The sequence below is a fragment of the Penaeus chinensis genome, chromosome 13 (assembly GCF_019202785.1).
Source record: "Penaeus chinensis breed Huanghai No. 1 chromosome 13, ASM1920278v2, whole genome shotgun sequence".
Lineage (NCBI taxonomy): Eukaryota > Metazoa > Arthropoda > Malacostraca > Decapoda > Penaeidae > Penaeus > Penaeus chinensis.
The window spans coordinates 25,879,474-25,894,473 of record NC_061831.1 but is presented as its reverse complement, the minus strand read 5'-3'; the positions used below and the strand labels follow the sequence as shown (position 1 = coordinate 25,894,473).

The 15,000-nt window shown below is 37.9% G+C and overlaps 1 protein-coding gene across 2 annotated transcripts in view; it reads right to left on the bottom strand.

Annotated features, from left to right (window-relative positions):
* The window catches only part of LOC125031690 (protein kibra-like), an 18,827-nt gene that overhangs the window by 2,952 nt on the left and 875 nt on the right, over positions 1-15,000 (bottom strand). For both annotated transcript variants that reach the window (XM_047622589.1, XM_047622588.1), the window contains exons 2-11: positions 9,472-9,581; positions 9,057-9,260; positions 8,451-8,607; positions 8,026-8,278; positions 7,670-7,897; positions 6,470-7,470; positions 3,471-3,557; positions 1,042-1,240; positions 639-803; positions 283-495 (exon numbers count right to left, since the gene is read on the bottom strand). In XM_047622589.1, coding sequence (XP_047478545.1) covers positions 283-495; positions 639-803; positions 1,042-1,240; positions 3,471-3,557; positions 6,470-7,470; positions 7,670-7,897; positions 8,026-8,278; positions 8,451-8,607; positions 9,057-9,260; positions 9,472-9,581 — 2,617 coding nt within the window. The remainder of the gene's footprint in view (positions 1-282; positions 496-638; positions 804-1,041; positions 1,241-3,470; positions 3,558-6,469; positions 7,471-7,669; positions 7,898-8,025; positions 8,279-8,450; positions 8,608-9,056; positions 9,261-9,471; positions 9,582-15,000) is intronic.

Genomic DNA, 15,000 nt, shown 5'->3' with positions numbered 1-15,000 from the left:
TTAAAGAACCTAACACACAATGAATTATTTACCATAGAGTTTTAAAATATATATGTATATATAAAGGATAGGAATCATTCAAAATATACACACACAGCAATAAAAAGAAAATGAGTGACCATTTAGAAAATACAGATTTTGGTACCTATAAATAAAAAGAAGAAAAAAAGAGGAAAAGGACTCAAAACACACCACATACAACAATAACACCAACAAATATAACAAGGAAAACGGCATAAGCAAATCTTTAAAGAAGGCACGAAACAAAACTCTGTTTCTTACCGCATTCTCAAGTGCCTCTTCCATGGCTTCCTCCTGCTCTTCCTCAGGCTCTTCCTCCTCCTCCTCCTCTTCATCATCCTCATCGGAATCAATTGCATTCTCAAAGTCCTCGGAGGGAAGGTGGAAGTTCAGCCGGAGTGACTCTGGTCCCAGGTTGCGAGTCAGGGTCGAGGTCTGGGAGGAGATGATTGTCGATTCATCACTGCTCTCCTCCTATTGCACGGGAGAGAGGGAAATTATGTGTAAACTTGGAGTAAACCGAGACAGCATTATGTCAAAACACCACATGTATAATACCTAAATAGGACATAAAGATGAAGGATCAAAGCTTAATATTTAAAAAAATAATCATTTACCTTAACATTTGATGTAGATACAGAAGAGCGAAGAGTTGAAGATTTTGATGAGAGGTCATCTCGAGTCAAGTGGTCTGGTCTCAACAAGGCAAAGTTCAAAATATTATACCAGCGAGTTTGTGGAGTATCTAAGGAGAAGTCGGCTAAGCTTATTTGAGCATACCCCTGTAACAAGAAAACATGACATCTCAATGATTTATAAACATAGGACTTATGCACAGGAATATCATAGACTGCAAAATTTCTCAAGAAAACTGAAACAACCAAAATATTATATACAATATCTTATTCATACAACCATTTATAGGGACACAAATATTGATCATTAGGTAAAAATCAAACAAGAAAACAAACAAAACATGGATCACCCCGATAGAAGGACAGGAAATGTAACATAACTCACCACACACTCTTCATCAAAGGTGTCATTTGTATCACTAACAGCCCACACATTCACTTGCAGAGTCTTGGAAGGAAGCTTGCGAGGGGCAACAGGAAATGCAAAGGATTCACCAAAGGTTGGCCTCTCAGTATTACTATCTAAATGTGTACAGCAGGTGAAAGTTGCAGTACCTGCTGGGAACAGCTGCACCTTGACACATCTGTAATGTATTTTCATATTTAAAATAATGATACACATTTCAGTTCTTTTACATAGCATCTGCTAATCCTACCTGATCTTGTAACTGACAGTCTAATCAAATTGTATATATATATATATATATATATATATATATATATATATATATATATATATATAATACAGATAGTATATATGTATATATGTATGTATACATGTTTATATGGATGTATACATGTATATATGTATGTATACATGTATGTATATATGTATGTATGTAGGTATATGTATGTATGTGTGTGCATTTCATAATTATGATAATTTCACCATGAGGAACTTAAGAGGACTCCAGGTTTTTACTCATTTTTCTTAAAGAATTTCATATGTGCACCACAATCTACACACTCAAATAATTCCCATATGAGAAGTGGAACACTCTAAAAATAAAAATAAAGAGAAAGCATGGCAACAGTGGAGTTGATGTGATAAATGTAAAGTGACAAAAGGGAGGAGCAATTAAATGTTTGAATCACATTCAAAAAGTTTGCTCATATCTAAGGAGTCATGTCCATAGAGGGACAAGCACACACAGCCACAGGATGATTAGGTAAGGTGGCTAGTTCCCTTCCATCTCGACTTTGACCCTAGCATGAGGCTAGTACTCACTCGCGGCTGAGCTGACTGCGAGGATCTGCCTGGGTATGAATCTAAGAGCTAGCAATTGCAAAGCCACCACACTACCACTGTGACATGCAACCTCCATTTGCAATCAGAAGACCCTGTTATATAATTTCCATAGCCTGTTTATTCAAAGTTCTTTGTGTCATGTAGAAAAGTATTGATAAAGCAGTGATGTAACACATAATTCAGGTAAATCTTGTAACTTCATAATGCATCTCTTGCATTATGAAGTTACCATTTTCCATTGTCACTGACTTTTTTAGCATATACTTATTATATCTCTTGAATTTTAAAGATTTCTGAACACATGTACCAACTGTTTGTCTCTACCTTGCTTCCCTTCAGAGCAGCTAGTACTCCAACTGTGACAAAAGAGCAAATGCTGAAAAGAGTAAATCTTGCAAACCCCCCTTGTTTTAGCATGTTTACGTCACCCACCCCTCAAGCCGAACTTTTTTCATAATGTGATGGTCACATCATCTGGATCATAAGGATTCATTTACAGAATTTTGACATTATCCTCTTGGATCTGGGTGCTAGCCTGCACACGCGGGCTATAATCTGGGCATTATGCTTACTCGAGTTGCTGCTCTGCCAGCTGTGTGCCATGGTGGGCAGGAATAGAATCCTGTTATTTCTGTCACCCTGGCCTTCTGCTGAAACTTTAATGATAGCAAGTTCCCGTCACCCCGGCCCTTATCCAAAATTTTCCATAATGGGATATTCACATCAACTACCCCTCAAGCCAAAATTTTTCATGAGGTGACAGTCACGTCATCCAGATCATAGGGCTTAATACAACCAGAAACAATTGGTTGCATGAGAATCATTCATATGCAAATTTAAGTACAATAAATTAATCAAGCCACTTCCCTAATACCCTTTTCATGCACAGTATATTGTCAAAGTTGAAATAGAAAAAAATGCAAAATCAAAAATTTTCCAATCATCTCCCATTTGTTATAGATGTGATTTCCCTAAAAAAAATATCAGTATTAAAAAAATGAAATTAAGACAAAACCAGGAGCTATATAAGACAGGCTTCACTTTTGCTATTCATACCCTAATTCACAGAAATCTATACCTAATATGACAAAAAATCAACAAACTTTTAAGTGTACAGTACTGATGACCTTGAGTTAAAACCAAAGGGTCCCTTTAATAAAATCATCAAAAATAAATCTTATCATGTTATGACAAACAGGATAACTCTAAAGCTATATTTGTCTGTCAATTATTCTCAAAAACCTTGACATACAAATAAAACCTTTGTGAGCTTATGGAGCAGTGATTCCTGAAAATGAGGTCCAGACTTATTCATCAGGACAAAAAGAATAGATGATTTGGTCTTCAATCCATCAATATAAAAAGGGCAATAAATACAACTCTTTGGAGATATATCAAGTTAATTCACTATAAAATCACTATTTCTATAACCAGTTTCTGAATTTCATAACTTTTGTGAAGCTCAGAAAGCTTGGGACAAAAATTTAGAGATCACTGCTCTAAGGCATAAACGGGAAAACTGCAAAACACAAGACAATATCAGAAATACAGTTGATTCTACTTACACTTTGCACCCTTCTTCTGTGTTCAGAAGTGACAAGTTTCGTGCTCTCTCCACACCCACATTGAGTTGGTTTTCCTGTCTGCTGTACCTGTTAAGGATACAAAAATTTATTTGAAAAATTATTAAACTAAAATATCCTTACTCATACTAGAATAGCATATAATATGGCAAGTTTAATATGCATAAAAAAAAAAATCAATAAATAATCCAATTTACAAATCTGCCAATACAGGTTGATAATTAATTTCATTTGGGTCAATCAGATCTTTACTTTCTACTTTTTGTGCAGTGTTATTATGACCCACTGAAGTTTAGCTCCATTCATTGATAAATTAATTGATAAATTGACAAATTTGTCTAATAAAGATGCACCTGTTGTTGATCATTATATGAACATATGAAGATATGCAAATGGTTATAAGTCTGGAGCAATGAGCAAGTGGAGGAGAGAGAAGTTATTTGAATGAGGAAGAAATAGCTGGAAGTCTCTATTGATAGGATAATTAAGTTGCATGGTGCACTGGTTAATTATGATCAGGTCCAAGAAGAGCCAGGTAGAAGTGATATGCAAATGGGGGAGCCAAGACAAGCTGAGGAGACAGTGAGGAAGAGGAGAAGGATTGTGGTGAGCAACAGCGGAACAGCCGCACAGATTCGGCATTATCAATTTTATAAGATGTTTATGTTTTTCTGAATTTTTTTTTAAGAAAAGCAAATCTTTTAAGAATTCCCCTACATTTTATGAATGCTTCAGGCAGAAAACTCTCCATCTGACTTATGGGTGTTCAAATATTTATAGATTATCACCACAGTTACTTCTCACTGGTAATGCATCAATGTCACTTGTGTCACTCGTAAGCATTATCAAGTGACAATTATCAGCAGCAAGATGAGCGGCCTCAGGCCTAGGAAGGTGGCAGAGGAGCAGCTACAGGTGGTGGTCGGCATCTTGCACCTAATGCCTATCTTCTTTCCTACTGTTTTCTAACTGCTGTATTGCACTATGATAATAGACCCCCATCACCCCCCCCCCACACACACACACAGCAAATATACATAGGAGCCCTCTCTTCAATCTTCCCTACTAGCCAAGGGAGCCAGGACAGGACTGCAACACTGCACTATGATATTGGTATTGCCCATTACATTACATGTGCCTCACTGAAAGTACTCGGCATGGGAAACAGAAATAGAATTTCTGACACCTAGTGACCATTAGCAAATTAGCCTTCCAGGTCCCAGTGATGCAACAATATTGGTATTGACCTGTTTTACAATACTGTGCAATTAAGAAATAAAATATACACTAATATATGATTATTTAAGACACACACACACACACACACACACACACACACACACACACACACACACACACAGCACACACACACACACACGCACACACACACACACAAACACGCACAATTTACACACACGCGCACACGCACACGCACACTCACACGCGCGCACACGCACTCGCACGCACACGCGCGCGCACACACACACACACACACACACACACACACACACACACACACACACACACACACACACACACACACACACACACACACGCATGCACACACATTTATACATTTGTGTAGATATAATTAAAAAATAATAGTAATATTCATATTTTTATCTAGCTTGAATTGCTTGAATTATTCTGTGTTCATATTATTGGAGGAGGAGGAGGAGGAGGAGGAGGAGGAGGAGGAGGAGGAGGAGGAGGAGGAGGAGGAGGAGGAGGAAGGGAAAGTAGTAGTAGAGGAGGAAGAAGAAAGGGAAGAAAAATATTAAGAATAAGAATAAGAAGACTAAGGTAGAGAAGGAGGAGCAATAGGAGAAAGAGGGAAAAGGAGGAGGAGGAAGGAGAAGAGGAAGAAGGAAAAAGTGAAGAGGAATATGAAGAAGAAGAAGAAGGAGAAGGAGAGGAAGGATGAGGAAGAAGAGGGAGAAGAAAGATGAGGATGAGAAGAATCAAAATGAGAATAAGAATAAAAAAGGATGACAAAGAAGAAGAAGAAGAGATGAGAGGAAGAGGAAGACAAAGAGGATGATAATGATAACGATGAAGGTAAAAAATCCAATAAAATGAATATGACAAGTAGCAGGAAGAGAAAAAAGAAAACTAAGAAAAGGAATAGAAAGGAGGAGGAGGAAGAGGAGGATGGGGATGATGAAGAAGAGGCAGAGGAGGGCGAGACAGAGAAAAAGGAGGAGAGGAGATAGAATAAAAAGCCAAAAAAGAATATGAACAATACAAGGGAGAGAAAGAAGAAAAACTGAACAAGAAGGATTAGATGGAGAAAGGGTGGTGGTAGTGGAGGAGGATGAAGAGGAGGAGGAGGAGGAAAAGGAGGTGGAGGAAGAGGAAGAAGAGGAAGAGCAGGAAGAAGAGGAGGTGGAGGAAGAGGAAGAAGAAGAGGAAGAAGAAGAGGAAGAGGAAGAAGAAGATGAAGAGGAAGAGGAAGAGGAAGAGGAAGAAGAAGAAGAAGAAGAAGAAGGAGGACAAGGGGGAGAAATAGGAGGTGGAGGTGGAGCAGGATGAGAAGGAGCAGAAGCAGAAGTAAAAACAGAAGAAGTAGAAGGAAGAGGAGGAGTAAGAAGAGTAATAGAAAAAGAAAGGGGAAAAAAAAGAAGAAAAAGGGAGAAAAAAGAGAAAAATGGAGGTAAAGGAGGAGGGGTGTAGCAGATAAAGGGAAAAGGTGGAGAAAAAAGTAAATAAGAAAAGGAAAGAGAAATAGGAAGATGAACAAAAGAATGATATAGGCAGACACTAATACCAACACCTAATACATCATGATTAACAACACAAAAAACATGCTAATGATATCACTAATTATATTTTCATAAATATACTGCCAGATATTTATCAAATATCAAAATAAAATAAATATTAATATAACAAATACTGTTAACACTGTCAACTATACTTACCAGATAAGAACTATTAGATAAAAAGGAAGTGAGAAGAAAGATAACATGAAAAATACTCACCTAAGTTTAATCTGCACCTGTGGAGTGTCTGGTGGTGATGCTGAGCCTTTGGGATAAGCCTCATATACTCCTGAATCTCCTGCTACAGACTCATCACTCACTGCCGCTGACATTGTCCGAGCATTATTATCCTCAACCCCCACAACACCACCTTCTTCTTCCTCACCCATTTCATATAGCACATCACTATCACCTGTAACACGTCCAAGTAACCCACTACTAACACTAGTATTTGTTTCCGTGAATTCGTACTCAGATAATTCTTTCACTTGCTTATTTCCTACAGAAGTTGTGTCCAATTGTTTTCCAGCCACCTTTGCTAACAGTGGGGTTGCTGGGTTAAAGGTCCCACTCTCCGCAGTAGTGGGAGTAAGACAGAGTTCTGCTAGCCGGTCATGCACTGTACCGAGGTCTACATTGGCCAGGGGACCACTTCCTCCCTCTCCTGGATTGAATCTTGTGGGAGCCAGAGGGTCCAGACCTGATGTAGCATCATAAGCAGAGGTAGGTGGGGACAGAGATGATAAGGAGCTCCTTGGAGAGAGGGAGAGCATGGATTGAGATAATACAGCAGAGTTCCCACTGCTCTCCTCCAAAGACCTCAGTTTTTCAGCATACTGTCGATCAGCCTCTGAATTAGATTTCAACAGTCTTTCTACACGTTTCTGCAGTTCCGGCATATTAAGAGCAACATGTTCACTAGATGAGTATTGCTGACCCCCATAGATGTCTGTAAATGAGAGGCTGGAGAGAGAACCTTTACTGGATGTGGACAGGGATCCTAATGATGACGACGATGACACTGACAAGGTTGAGGCAGATAAAGAGCGGAGCTGTCCTTCAAGACCCACCATGACACGGACAGTATCACGCAACCGGCAAAGGAGGTCCTGCCGCTTCTCTTGCAAGGACAGTCGTTCTGCTACTGTTTTGTTACTGACTTCTAAAGCCTTTGCTAAATCACATTCCAGCTGAATGATCTTTTCATCTAGCTCACATGCCTGAAAATATATGATATGTCATAATCTGAAGGATGGAATTCAAACTGATACTTAAATAATAATAATAATTATAAATAATTATCTCATATAAATACAAAATTGCTCATATCTTCCAAAAACTACTTTACTTTCTTATAAACAAGGTCATTCTCAAATCACTGACCACATGACAAGCAGAACATTCAAACAAATAGCATACCTGCAAAGGATCACGTGTGTACGACCTAACACTTCTTAGTTCACGGAGCAACTGTTCCTTCTCTTGTATCAAAACTACACGGTCTCGATCTCCCTGTAAGTCTTCTGGTGATAACCTTTCTTCTAGGCCTGCTAGATCATGCTGCAGCCCCTTGAGTGTACTCTTTGCCGAGTCATATTCTAACTTCAGTCTTGTTAACTCGGCTAATCTTGCTCCTAGTGGCATACCCTGAAAATTAAAAGAAACTTTGTGAAGGTGGAATATTATATAACTATAATGGATTTACAATATCAAAACTAGTGTCACAAAGTAAGTCCTTCGCCTGAATCACCAAGTAAAACCTGTTTGATCTCTACCTCTCCGCAGAAATCAGTCTGTGAGCCTGTGCTGTGCTTCTCTGCCGCTGCTGCCTCCATATTAGCTTGTATTGCCTGAGTTGTTTCTGCCGAGATAATGTCTTCTCGTAAAACATTGAGGGATTTTATTAGCTCGGCTTTCTCTTTCTCTCCAGCCCGTAACGACTCTTCTATGTTCTTTAATTCAGCAACAATAACTTGCGCTTGTTCGACACTGTATCCTGTTGTTAGGCCACTTAGTTTCTCTTGAACTCTGAAAGATGTAGAGATAATATTACTATACATTCTTCCATGTAAATAAGCAGTAGTATCACACCAAGAATAAACAAACAAACAAATAAAATATATCACCTCAACACAACATATGCTTATCACCTATGATGTGTCTGACATCCTATGATGCATTTGTCTAGAAATATACTCACTGTGCCAGTGTCTGCATGCCAGCCTCTGTGTTTGCTACTTCATGTTTGATCTGGTGAAGTTCCCTCTTCAGACGACCAACCCGGTTTCTGGCCATCGCTACATCGGCCTTGAGCAAATCTGGGTCACACCTGCCAGCACCACTCCCACTTGAACTTACTGAAAAAGTCAATCCTTAGATCAGCATGAGATATTTTGGTACCATTTATGAAATATATATTCCTATGAATCATGATGCTACATCCAATTCAACTGGATATACTAACATAATTACTTGAATGAATATATATTTTCTAATAAATTCCTCCTCATTCAGCAGCATCTAACAATTTAGACAACAAACAGTGAGCTGGTGCACTAAAAAAATATGGTGAACAAGGATTTGAAACTGAAAAACTCAGAAAATAATTGTGGATGATAACTTGGAATTGGAAAGGTCTGAAACAAAAACATCGACAAAACAGCAATATAGCAAATCCTTCATGCTGCACATGAATTCCTCTCCCAGGTGAATCCACCAACTGAAACCTGAATCCCCCAGACATTGTTGATTTTTGTCCCCGTTCCACCCTTCAAAGACAAACCAAAGATCAGAACAAAACACATACATGAGGATCTTGAGCTGAACAGGTTGGTGAGAGTGGTGTTGAGGTGTTGATATTCATCCTGAGCTAATGCAAGTCGCTGTGCCTTGACTTGCATTATGTCTTGTTTCGCGCTCAGGTCGTTGCGGGCTGAGCTGAGATACTCTATCAGCATGGCTTCCTGGACCTGCCGCCATGCTAGTCTGGGGTCCTCAATTTGGTTTCGCTCTGTGGTTTGATAAATTGACAAGATTAGGAAGTGAAAAAGTTGATAACGGACTCAATATAAAGTATGTGCTGTTTCAATTACAGTAAAAATGATACACATATTTGTACATTAATTTCTTCTTCTATCCGGAAATTCAATTAAAACAGGGAAAACAAAGTATAAAAAGAGGAATAAAAGAGACATAACAGGTTACAGCAAAAGAGTCCTCACTATTAATATGATCGATGTAGTAAATGCCAATTTGGCCATCGTAGCATTCTTCCCATCCATATGGAAGTTCATGGCCTACGCAGTCTGCAAATGTCTGGGCTTTGGTGTAGCTGAAAGAGGAAAAGAAAAACAAATGATTATTATTAATTTCAATTATACAAAAAAATAAATAAATAAATAAGTAAAAAATAAATAAATAAAATGACAAGTCTAATGATATAATTTGCTTATCAACATAGATGCTAAATTCTTATTTAAAAGCCAAAATGCACTGTCTCCAGAACACTGGTATTTTGGCCTCTTTATGTAATATGGAAGTATCTTACGGATTTATCTAATTACCATACTAATCAACTATAAGCAGCCTATTCACTGTGATGATAAAGAATATTACTTCACACTTTTCTTTACTCTTTGTTTTTGTGTTAGTGATTAAAATGGTGGTCTTTGCAAAGAGTACTAATCATATAAAATCTTATTTGGATTAATAACAAAAAAATGATATAGTAAAATTACATCAGATTCAATTTTACTAATATACGAAAAAATGTGAAAATAAAACAGTTAACCCAATGGTACTGGTTATATTTTCTGTCCTCTATGGTTTTGTTATATTTGTTTTGTTTACACATAGATGCCTTTGCAAGCCTTAGTCCCAAAGGAGTCAATTACAACATATACTGATCTAACCAGTCTTTCATCCCATTCCTTGAATTCTTCCTATTTCTATTGTTACTATTATCATTATATTTATCACATTATTAACAATGATAGTAGAAAAATCATTTCAAGGCAGGGCATAAATACAGAAGGCCAGCTAAGCCTATTCAATTGCCTTCTCTGTGACTAAAGCACTTCTTCAATCATTTGTGTATAAACCAATATCAGTAAAACAAAACCATACGTAGGCCTACATACACTCCTGGTATTAATGGGATAAAACAAAATAAATAAATAATGAAAGAAAGAAAGAAATTAAATAATATAATAATATAACATCCCAAGAACAAAGTAAAAACGAAAATAAACATAACATAATCTCAAACCCAACATCAAAATCCAACAAAACACTATGGATGCACGTGCAAGTACAATTACAGCTTCCCTGAGACAATATGGGTGTTAATAATGAAAACAAAAAAGATTTTTGCAATAATAATAACAGATTTATATCACAAAAAAAAAAATATATTTCTCATTAATTTCCTTATTCAACTAATCCACTTTCAATTACCACCACCAACAGCAGCAATAATAACAGTAAAAAAAATAACACTACCATAAGATCACACTACTATTCCTGATCCACAATCAAGAAACAAATTTGGATACAAACATACAAATTGTATAACACATAAATCTGGGTAGGCCTACATCTGGGTACTGCAAGTCAATAAGTCATGCCATTTTCTGCCACTTGGACACAGTTTGACCTCAAATTTTCCTACATTTGAATATGAAAAATATATTTTCCGAATATCATTTACCTTTTGCTAACTGAATTGGTTATCTATACATCTTGAAAGTTGTTTTGATAAACTTGTGATATGTTATACCTAGTGATGTGTTAAATATGTATGTGTATGTGTGTGTGTGTGTGTGTGTGTGTGTGTGTGTGTGTGTGTGTGTGTGTGTGTGTGTGTGTGTGTGTGTGTGTGTGTGTGTGTGTGTGTGTGTTGGGGGGGGGGGGGGGGGGACTTTTGCAAGCATGCATGCCTACAGTATGTGTTCATTTTTGCATGCTTGTTGGTCCTTATTTTGCATTAGAACAAAATCCATCATATCTTATCTCAATTAGGCCTACACAAATATACTAGTGTTCGCTAATATTTCCTGAAAGTTGTAGAATACTACATATCAGCCCTAGCCTCCTGCAATACATCAACATAGTAAAACAATTTCTAAACACAACATTATCACTGCAGCATTTCTGATAATTTTTTAATGATATCTATAGCACTTGACTTTTATCTCCTTTGTTGCTTGATAACATTCCTTGGTCTTCTAAAGTATGAATCATATGGCCTCACGATAAAGAATCTCTTCACTGTCACTAAACATAAAAATAGAAATCACTATGGCACTCTTCCTGTTGTTATCATAGTATTTCACAAGTCAAAGATCATGTTATAAACCACCACATCATTTTCAATTTCGTGGGCATTGTAATTACTTCTGAACACTACTATTTCAACAGTTCTTTATGTCAAATATATGCTAGGTATTGCTGTTATTTCCAAACACTACCATTATCACATCATACAACTATTCTAAATTATCTGTCAACCACTTCTAGCAACAATCACTTCCTCTATGAATTTTGAGTCATTATTTTTCTGGACATACTTCACCATCAACACTCACATTTATTACATTAATTTCCATTCACTTATTTATTCAACTTTCATATAAAACTGAGTTCCATCACTACATGATTCATTACTTCACAATAAAAAAAAAAAGACCAAAGGCTAATGAAGCTTCTCATTCAATTATTCTCATATCACTTTTTCCAATAAATATATCATGAACTCGTTATTCTTCCACATCACATTACCCTGACAAATGTAGCACACTTGCAATTTATTGTTGTCGTTGACAAACAAATGATGCAAAACTCCCATCAATCAACCAATGTTCTCTTGCACTAATCACCACATGGACATACCTCTTGTAAAAGCACACACAAAACTCACTTTCAGAGCAAAGACAAAACTCAATGTGAATTCAACTACTACAAGCCTCATAAAAATATACAATATATATTTGACACATTACATCCAATCAAGAACATTTCTTCTTTTACCACGGTGTGTTGCATTTACACTCAAAACAAATACCCAAAACCAAGTCCTTTGTGTGCAGGTTCAAACATTCAAATCCAAATGCCATACTACACACTGGCGTCTTCCACTTGGCGGGGCATTCCTTTGCAGTGCCAAGAGTCTGGGTTTGGTATTTAAGTGACCTAAAATAAGGAAGCCGGTGCGTGGAATGTGGGCACCACAAGCCAAAAATGTACAGAAGATGCTTTGAAGTTTGTTTGTTGAGATATTTAGAATGAGGTATGTCATGTGCACTTTATACTGACTTACTTCAACATCTGCTATCTGCTGCACTTGGCCAACACCACCTGGGCAGCCCTACAATTTGTGATATTCATACTGATAATCACTAATCTCTGATATTATATATATATATATATATATATATATATATATATATATATATATATATATAAAGTTTTTTCAAATATAAAATATACACAGGTATGCATATGTGTTTCACACATTCAACTCTATAGTAACTAATATCACAAAATAAAAATTAGATGAACTAGGATAACCTGTATGATATACAATAAATATTCTCGAGTAAAAGGATCTTGATTACTAGGGCCTCAAAACCTTACTATCTTATCATAAAGAGATTGTGTGCCTTAGAAAAAGGCAATTAATTAATCAATAACATGATACACTAATTCCATTATCTCCTCATAAATTTCTGGCATGAGCAAAGTGACACCCCCACAACTGATCAGTTTTAAACATCAAGCAAAATTCTTTCAACAAAAGACCTTTTATAATAACCAGTCAACATCATTCAAACAACATTTTTGCCACTTTATTTCATCAATTACTTTCCATATGCAAGTGACCAGATCTATAGAAAAAAAAGAAAAAAAAAGAAGATATGAGGATTGACAGGAAAACAGGGAAATGAGGAGAGAAGAAGTAAGAAATCAACTGCATGCAATAAAACACAACCATCAGTGTTAAAGAGCAAAGAAAAGGTGTGTTGGAATTCTCAAAATGTAAGGGTCAAGGTCATGCTGAATAATGACAAGTCAAATGAGAAGAGAAAAGGCACTTTGAAACAATTATTTACAGAGACAAACTGGAATAGTTGGTCTAAACAGAGGAAAGCTAGCATGATATGATTACACATGACAAATATGGAGGAATTGAGTCTAAGAAAACATTCAATTACAGTTATAAAAAAGAGAAGTAGAAAAGCTTCCACGTGTTACATACAATGCAAAGGGTATGAAAAAAAGGGAAAAAGGAAGTGTACCTGATGAGGTATGTGAATGCAAAGGAAATAACAACAAGTGTTGAAACTGCAGATGGAAGGATGGAGGGATAGGAAAGGATGGAGGGGGAGGAAAGGATGGAGGGGGAGGAAAGGATGGAGGGAGAGGGAAGGATGGAGGGAGAGGGATGGATGGAGGGAGAGGGAAGGATGGAGGGGGAGGAAAGGATGGAGGGGGAGGAAAGGATGGAGGGGGAGGAAAGGATGGAGGGAGAGGGAAGGATGGAGGGAGAGGGATGGATGGAGGGAGAGGGAAGGATGGAGGGGGAGGGAAGGATGGAGGGGGAGGGAAGGATGGAGGGGGAGGGAAGGATGGAGGGGGAGGGAAGGATGGAGGGAGAGGGAAGGAGGAAAGGATGGAGGGAGAGGGAAGGATGGAGGGAGAGGGAAGGATGGAGGGGGAGGGAAGGATGTAGGGGGAGGGAAGGATAGAGGGGGAGGGAAGGATGGAGGGGGAGGGAAGGATGGAGGGGGAGGGAAGGATGGAGGGGGAGGGAAGGATAAAGGGGGAGGGAAGGATGGAGGGGGAGGGAAGGATGGAGAGGGAGGGAAGGTTGGCGAGGGAGGGAAGGATGGCGAGGGAGGGAAGGATGGAGAGGGAGGGAAGGATGGAGAGGGAGGGAAGGCTGGAGAGGGAGGGAAGGATGGAGAGGGAGGGAAGGATGGAGAGGGAGGGAAGAATGGAGGGGGAGGGAAGGATGGAGGGGGAGGGAAGGATGGAGGGGGAGGGAAGGATGGAGGGGGAGGGAAGGATGGAGGGGGAGGGAAGGATGGAGGGGGAGGGAAGGATGGAGGGGGAGGGAAGGATGGAGGGGGAGGGAAGGATGGAGGGGGAGGGAAGGATGGAGGGGGAGGGAGGATCAGGAGGTGTGGTTTGCCAGTATCCTCCCCCCCCCCCATCTATAGTACAAATGAGTAAGAGAAGTGTAAACAATGACAATAATAATGAAGGAAGGGAGAGAAGTATCAGAAAGGGAAAAATGCAGAAAATAAATAAATGTTGTAATGATCACTCTGGCAATCAGGTAGTAGATTCTGAGGGAAGAAAAGAATGTATAAAGAAAAGGGTGGAATAGGGGTGGGAGAGGAGGGGGTTGAGAGGGATGAGAATGAAAGATAATCCAAGTCAGAGAAACAGAAAAAGGAAGAGAAACAACCTATATATATATATATATATATATAGGTATATATATATATAGGTATACATGTGTATACATATATACATATGTGTGTATGCACATATGTGCATATGTATGTATACATCTCTATATATACATATATATATATATATATATATATATATATATATATATATATATATATATATATGTGTAAATATACACACACACATATATGTATATATATATACATATATATGTATATCTATATATACACATATATGTATATAATCATACACACACACACACACATATATAT